Raw genomic sequence first — 8,354 nt, forward strand, 5'->3', positions numbered from 1 at the left:
CAGTACCAGCTACTCATATTTAGGCTGTTATTTTTTAAAATGTGTATTTTCTCTATTTGTAAGAATAATTTTTATGATTTTTTTTTTAAGCTAAGAAGCTTATTTTTTATTTAATAAAATTAAATCAAGTTTTATTCCTTAGCTTTCTCAGAAAAAAAACCTAGTCATGATTGACCATATATAATATTCAGCAGCTAGTTTGGATAAGGGACAGTCTACCAAATTGGTAGATTCATAAGAAAAAAAATAAAATAAATAAAAAAATACAGAAACAAAGTTAAAACACTGAATTGCATGTATTTTATGTTACAACATATAATGGTTTAATAGCATACACTTAACTGTGCAATATCACCCAATTTTCGTGAGCACAAAAAATATAGTACACTTAATTTAAGCTATTTAACTTTTATAAAAATGTTCTTCTGTACAGTTACATAATTTCTATATTTTAACACATGAAACTTTTGATCAAAAATAGCATCTCTGAAATTATTTCTTAAATATATACACAAACAAAAAATTCAGTAGCAACAAGGTTTTATACAATATTTATTAATCTACACTTAAATAATATAATACAAGATATTTACAACATTATTTTTTAATTCTCTAAAATATACAATAGTAATTCTACATGGCATATGCACAGTACTAAAATTAAAATGGAAACAACATTTACACAAAAAATAAAAATTAAAACAGGAAGTTTGAAAACTTAATAAACTCAGAATTTTACAGAAACCATAATAAATAGAACAGCCAAGTATTCTAAATACACTTTTAAAAAGTTAATCATGGCGATAGGTTTTTCCAGCTCACATTCAAGTTCAAAAGAATAATGCTAAAATGAAGGAAAATAATTGAATATTAAAAAAAAATTAATATAAAAATTGCAATTTTAACAAAAAATTATTTGATAATTTTCTTAATTATCGTATAGAATATTCTAAAATATATTCTTGACACTAACATTTTAAAGATTACTTTTAATGAAAATACTTTAGAAAAAAGATGGATTTTATTTATGTTATAACTATATATTTTATGAGTGAATTCACAACCCATAATCTTAAATGTGGTGTTTATATTTGTAGATAGAAATAAAACTATAACCTACTATAAAACTATATAAGGAAACAAATCTGAAAGTTAAATAACTTTGAACTTAAATAACAGGCAATGGGAATCTGAAGAATTTTAATGCCAAAAAGTTAAACCAAATTAGGCGACAGCATTGAAAGGAGATTTAGAAGCAATGATGAGAAGGTTCTAAGAAGACTGATAAAGTCTAAGAACAAAATTATAACAAAAAATTAATGGCAGATGCACATTATATTAGTAACAGTATTAGTGCAATTAAAATAATATCTAAAATATATCCTAAAGTCAGACTTAACAGATATGGCGGTATCCAGCACTTTATTTATTCCTTCTCTTTTGTACTCATATACTTCTAGACAGTAGTAATAATCTATTCTTTATTTTCTAATGATGCCCTCCCCCTGATAATAAGATAAAAAAAAAACCTTAATACTCGGAGCAGGAAAGATACGAAACTTACATAATTCCATGAAGAATTAATACAAATAAAAGAAAAAAAAATCAATAGTTAATTATCGTGAGCAAATTCTTAAAGGACCTTATTTATTTCAATATAGTATTAAAAAAATAAATAAATAAAATAACTACTTCAAATGCACAACAGTCTGATTTTCTTTATAATAGTGCCTTCCATCCATAATCTTTAAAATAATAATAAAACTTGGATATTAATACTTTCTACTCACAGTAGCAGTATTGGAAAACAGTAAACATTCACGCATTGGGTATGCAAAAAAAAAAAATACAAGGCATACTGATGTATAAATGTAACTTATTAATACATATGGATATCTAAACATATAAATCTTTAAATAGGCTAAAATACTTTAAACGTCACTATTAAAACCATTGATAACATCAATAGCTATTAATTCAATGGATACCACAAAGAACTTCAACATCTTAATATTACAAAAAAACTGAAAATTAAAATTTTGGAATTTAAGTATAATAAATGATAAAATGAGTACATTCTTCAGTTTTAAAGCATAATATAACATATATCTACCTGTCTCAATATACACTATTCTGAGACTTAGTGAAACTAATAGAGGAATGATGGAGGTAGTGAACACATCAACATCTAAAAATGATTTAAAAACTAACAAAAAGAAAACATTGATTAATCATAAATTGTTGGTAACAATGATGACCAGAAAATTAGTCTGGCTTATATAACTTGAAATTATTATCATCTAAGAAGGTCCAGCAAGAAAATTGATAATACAATAAAATATATGATATAAGTTATTTAATATGCAAGTGCATAAAACTAAAGTATGATCCTGCACAAATTTATTAAATTAAATTTGTTTCCAAATACTATTTAATCTTCAAAGAAGCAACTGATTGATAGAGATTCAATGAAAGATAAATTATTGGACTTGATACTAAAATTGATATGAGTATAAAATCAATAAACACAAAACAAATGCATGCTATAGATTTCTGATGAAGTTGAAAAGTTTGACAAATAAAAGAAAAAAATAATAAATGTAAATAATTATAATCAGAGCCCAATTTACACCATTATTGACCTTAAAAACCAATTAAAGTACTGAGCTACTCCAATGATGAAGAATTTATGACAATTTAATATATATAATATCTTATATGCATTGTAGAAAATATTTTTGATATTTGAATTTAAAACTGTTAGATATTAAACAATATTTAAGAATTAAATGAAATAATCCATTGGAACATTAAATTCAAATACACTATTTAAGCAATAATCATCAACAAATATCACTATAAAATTCAATTAAACTATTTACTTTACATTAGATTATATATATATATGTGTGTGTGTGTGTGTGTGTGTGTGTGTGTATAGATAAAATCAATTTTTGCTTTGAGAATCATTTAACAGATCAGTATTTTCTGAATGAAATTTGATTAAATTAAAACTAATATAATTTTTAAACTTACTTATACTTTTGAAACAGAAAAAATATGTGAAATACTAATTTTTCTCTTATAATCATTCATTTTATCATAGTAACAAAAATAATTTATTTATAGTAAAACAAACGAAAGAAAATTGTATACATGGAACTTTCCATGATAAAAACAAAAAAAAATTGATTTACCTTTAACAATGAAGGTAAAAATAACACAATTAATAACACTTATTATCATTACTAATTTTAAAATAGAGAAAATGCTAATCAATATATATAAAATTGTTTTGTATTTTTTAGTACTGGATTGTTATTAACATAAAATCTTAAAAACAATAAATTAAATTAATTGTACACCAATATACTTTGCTATTTTAAGCTAATCATAATATTAGCTAAAGAAAACTTAAGAACTATCAATACTAATAAAATGTGGATATTTATGATTTGAAAGACTAGCCATCATAATATATTGATATATCATATTCAAAACACGGCATTAGAAAATCGAACAACTATCAACATAAATTTGTTGTTTCATTTTTTAGAGTTACTTATTTGATTGTTTGTTGAAGATAGATTTTTAAATAATTAAATTAAAAAAGGGTAGATTCAATGTTGGTATGTTTCATGAATTATAAATCAAATGATCAATAAATGGATAATTAGGTCAAATTTTCCCTTAATTATTTGATCACTAATCCAATCATAAAATGGCAAGATTAAACAAAATAATGATAAAAAATTATTTTTTTATAACAGATAATAAATTTAATTATACATAATAATCATTGTCATGTTTATTAGATTAGCTTCCAAGTTGACAGCATTAAAGAAGAGTCTAAAAATAAAATATAGATTATTTCGAGTGACTAATAGCAACAGCTGAATATGCTTGATGTACCGAATAAATATTTCAATACAGTGTACCAAGTTAAACCATACAGTGTACTAAAGGAATATGGTGAATGAATATCAAATGTCATAAACTAATAATATCAATTGATTAGTGTAAAAAAAAAAAATGTTAACCATAAGTACTAGAACAAAATGTTTTACATTAGGCTGTCAAAATCACCATAAAATCATGGAGGATAAGTGTTTTTATATAAAATGTAATAATAATAAAACAATGTTTTTAAAAATATCCATTCAGATAACTAAAGTTTGTAAGTATATATTTCTTTAAGATGACTAATAATATATATTATTTCAAATAACATATAATTCGTGGACAGTTAGTTATATAATACACAATGGACTGTAACAATGGAAGGTAAGTTTAACAAGTTTTTATCAATTTATATTGCTTTTTAAGGCCAAAGAATTTTAACAAAGATGACCGTTCAAATTGTTCAGATCTTAAAGAATATACTATAAAATTTCACTATCTTTAAAGCTGATAACGTTTAGGAGGTCCATGATGCTTCATTGCTGTGGGGTCTAGCAGGATTGGCATTAGTTGGAGTTAAAGGACCAGCAGTGTCATACGTCTTAGGAGGATTGGGAATCCAGTCATGCTTTACATAAACACCCCTAGAAACAGGGGGTAAGGTAACATAACCAGATGGGACCTGGGCAAGCCTACTGTAGCCATCTCCTCCACTTCCACTAGCAGATACATTCCTCTGACGGAGGTCAGACAGTCTTCTAGGAGAATCAGAAAAAACATCTGGAGAAGGTGGTATCTGAAAAACAAATCAATCACCAATGAATGTTATGTTCATGTTAAATGTTAAAATAAACATATTTGAATAAATTCAAATCAAGCAAAACCATGTCATCAGCACTTGCACGCGCTCACACACTTTATAAACATATGTATACTTTAGGTTAAAAATTATGTTATGAAAACTTAAGGCATCATTATAGGTTCCAATTTCCTCCTTAGATGCAACAGCACCTTTTCTATTTTAATCTTAAATGATCACTACATCACTTTGAACTCCTCTGTTAAAAAATTAGGTATTATCAGGTTATGAAATAAGTTTGTAGCGTTTTTTACTGGTTATTTCAATAAAAACTTCAGATTCTTGTAAATATTTTTAATCAATTATATATGACCCATTTTGATCTATTACATGTTGCCATCTTTCAGGTAATTTTTTTATTCCGCCCTCCAAGAAATTCTATTGGGGCAAGGTTTGGTGAATAGGGTGGGTTGGGGATTCTTAAGTGATATAAAAAAACAGATAAACTTGATGGTTTGGATAAAAGACCATGCACCATATGCCAGGGACTTGGTTTTAAGAATCATTTTCATGCTACTTCAGTATGCAGAAATAAACCGATGCAACATAAAAATGCAGATAATTTGACAGAAATGGATGACGTCTGTCGGATTTAAGTAATCCGATTTTTACCATTCTTTTTTGATTTTATATTAAGTCGGGGTTGGGGATCTCAGTTTCTGATGCCCCCCTTTTGCCCGCGGACACCGGAAGGCCCCAAAGACGCTTTGACTGCAATGCCGCCCCAGCCTATGCACTATGCAAGCTAGGACCTGATCTACCCCTACCATCACGCCAGAGTCCAAGACACGCTGGCCAGCCACGGAGGAACCAAGACGTCTCTTCAGACACCAGGCGAGGATAAATGGTTTTCACCATATTCGCCAACCGCTGAACCTGCACAGGAAGCGGCTAGAAGAGGTCAATGCGGTGGCGAATACGTCACACACTCAGATAAGATAATAGAATATATGAGACCCCGATGCTCTGTTCTTATATTATTATAATTAAATTACATTGAAGACTAACACAATAATCCATAATTGCCCCTCCAGGGATTAACACTTTTATGAATAAAGGAAAATATATCCATGCTAATTAACGGAAAGTCTCACAATTTTCAGCCCCCCTTTTCCACACTAATAACATTTTAATTATAATCGTAAAATTACACTCGGGACACCTGCAGTATAGCACGAGCAGGTCTCGATGTAAACAACATCCTTGAGACTAATTTTGAGGATAGAATACTAATTCATGGAAAATGAAAGGAGCTCAAAAAACTAAATGATCCCGAAAATCTCACACCGTGTACATTAATCAAGACAACATAGTGGTGGACAAAAACAGAGTAGTGACAGCTGTTTATGATAACGTTCATTGGTTAATGAAAAGCTTATTTGTTTATTGAAATCAAAATTGCATTCCGATAGCAGTATTGGGTTGTAAAATAAGTTCATAGCGGTTTTTACAGGTGATTTCAATAAAAATTTCAGATTCTTGTAAATATTTTTAATCAATTATATATGAACCATTTTGATCTATTAATTACATGTTGCCATCTTTCAGGTAATTTTTTAATTCCGTCCTCCCAGAACTTCTCAGAATTTGCGCGATTAACTTCTCTATGTGTGTTTTGCAGTCCTCGAGCGAATTAAAGTGTTTCCCATTAAGAGAATTTTGATGGGCCCGAAATAGGTGAAAAACTTTTGACGCAAGGTCTGGTGAATAGGGTTCTTTAGTCACTTGGGAGCTCTTCCTTGCTCCATACGTCAAGGAACATTCCCTGCTGGAGCTTTATCAGTATTGGGACACCAAATATTTATGCAAGGCATGTCCAGAAAGTAAGATTACTGTTTGGCTGTTATGATATATGAATTTATTTATTCAAAGTTGGCAACACTGAGGGGTAGTGAGGAGTCTCATGATCACCAGAGACCGACCAATATCAGTACCAAAACTCATCTTATAATGTCTGTTTCTGTGAAATATGTGAATAAAAAATCCTACCAAGTGCAAGATGTTCACTGTTATAAGGTTCCTTCTTGTGGAAGGAAAAAATCAGACTGAAATTTTTGTACTGATCAAGAACATTTATGGTGAAGGTGCTATGAATTGAACAAATATGTTTGAGTGGGGTCATGAGTTTGAAGAAGGAAGAACAAAAATTCATGATGAGCAAAGAAGTGGAAGAACTTCAATTGTGACCAATGAATTGGAGAACAAAAGTCAAAGAAATTATTCGTGAAGACAGCTGGTTGACACTGGATGAAAAGTTTGCAATATTTCCATAAATTTCCAGATCTTTGTTACACAAAACAATTACAGAAATGCTAGGACACCCCGCCTCCTAAATTGGGTAAAAATTTGGCCAAATCACCTCCTTGCACAACCGTTGGTCTATTAACAGTACTCCCTTACAAAGTACTGAACCCCTGACCCTTCATAGGTTGTAGCAGTACAGATTTAATTTATGAATTACTCTAGTATTGTTCAGAAAAGGAATTATTTGTCTTGAGATAAGTTTATTTTTGAGTCCAAAAAGTGCTGTTTTAAAAACATTTTTGCCAGCTGCAGGTAGCATCTGTGAGCCAGCAGATTAAAATTTTTTCATTCATGATGTACTTTTTAGAAATGGAATTGATCGTCTTTAGATAATTCATTTTTATAAACTGACTATTTGTTTTACTATTTATGGAGCCACCATTTTTGCAGGTAGTATGATCTAACTCGCAAACTTATTTCAATGTAATAAAGATTCAAGGAAGTGCTATAAAAGTTTTCTTTAGATAATGTCAATTTTTTTGCATGAGCTCTTAGACTAGATAGAGTATGAACAGATGCAAGGATGCTTAAAACCTGAAATTGAACAGCTGCAATAAAAGTCTATTGGCAGAGGCCTAAATTCAGTGATAGGTTATTGTTCCATCAAGAAGAAGTAGTAGCATATAGTAACAACAAAGATAAAATAAAAAAAAACCTACAAAACAAATGTGCTATCTATCCAAGATAAGACTGATTAGATTATCCAGACCATATACAGATAATGGGGGTAGGGATACTAAAGAAAGAATACATGAGTATAATATGATGTAAGAAATTCACAAAACAAGAGAGCCAGTAGTCTGGGACGACCCACTTTGCTTCTATCGGTGCCCGAACAGTGGAGAAATATTTCCATAAGGTAGCACCTTTTGAGCTTATCATCCAATGCCGGTTCCACTCTTCGGTGGTGTCCTCCCAAAGAATGATTTTCCATTTACTTGGGCTCTCGTCAACCCTCAACTGAATATTTGCTGGCAGATCTGCTGAGCCTTCTTTCTTAAATTTAAAAATCATCATTTCTTCCCACAGGAGAAGGTCGAGAAGTACCCTTCTCGCTAAAACTTGCACAACCTCATGTGAGACACTCCGGTATGCCTTGGTGGTGACTCTAAGCAAAGCCGTCCGTTGAATTGTTGCCAATCTTCTCTTCAGCCGGTAAGAGATTCCAGTTCCAGGTGGGACGGCTGTTTTTCGATTTCAGGGGCTTTTTAAATATTGCTCGATTAAACTATCTCAAAGCCTCTCCTTCCCGTTTTAAGCTAATATTTCGAAAGTGATATAGGGCCCTCGC

The 8,354-nt window shown here is 29.9% G+C and overlaps 1 protein-coding gene across 1 annotated transcript in view; it reads right to left on the reverse strand.

Annotated features, from left to right (window-relative positions):
- Positions 1 to 277: 277 nt before the first annotated feature.
- The window catches only part of LOC106688547 (cytokine receptor), a gene marked incomplete at its 5' end in the record, with an annotated part of 116,958 nt that continues 108,881 nt past the window's right edge, over positions 278 to 8,354 (reverse strand). The window contains 1 exon segment of the mRNA XM_014433054.3: positions 278 to 4,696. Coding sequence (XP_014288540.1) covers positions 4,418 to 4,696 — 279 coding nt within the window. The 3' untranslated portion in view covers positions 278 to 4,417.

Source organism: Halyomorpha halys, unplaced genomic scaffold (genome assembly GCF_000696795.3).
Source record: "Halyomorpha halys isolate HHAL.00 unplaced genomic scaffold, Hhal_1.1 Scaffold1153.1, whole genome shotgun sequence".
In the NCBI taxonomy this organism is placed as follows: Eukaryota; Metazoa; Arthropoda; class Insecta; order Hemiptera; family Pentatomidae; genus Halyomorpha; species Halyomorpha halys.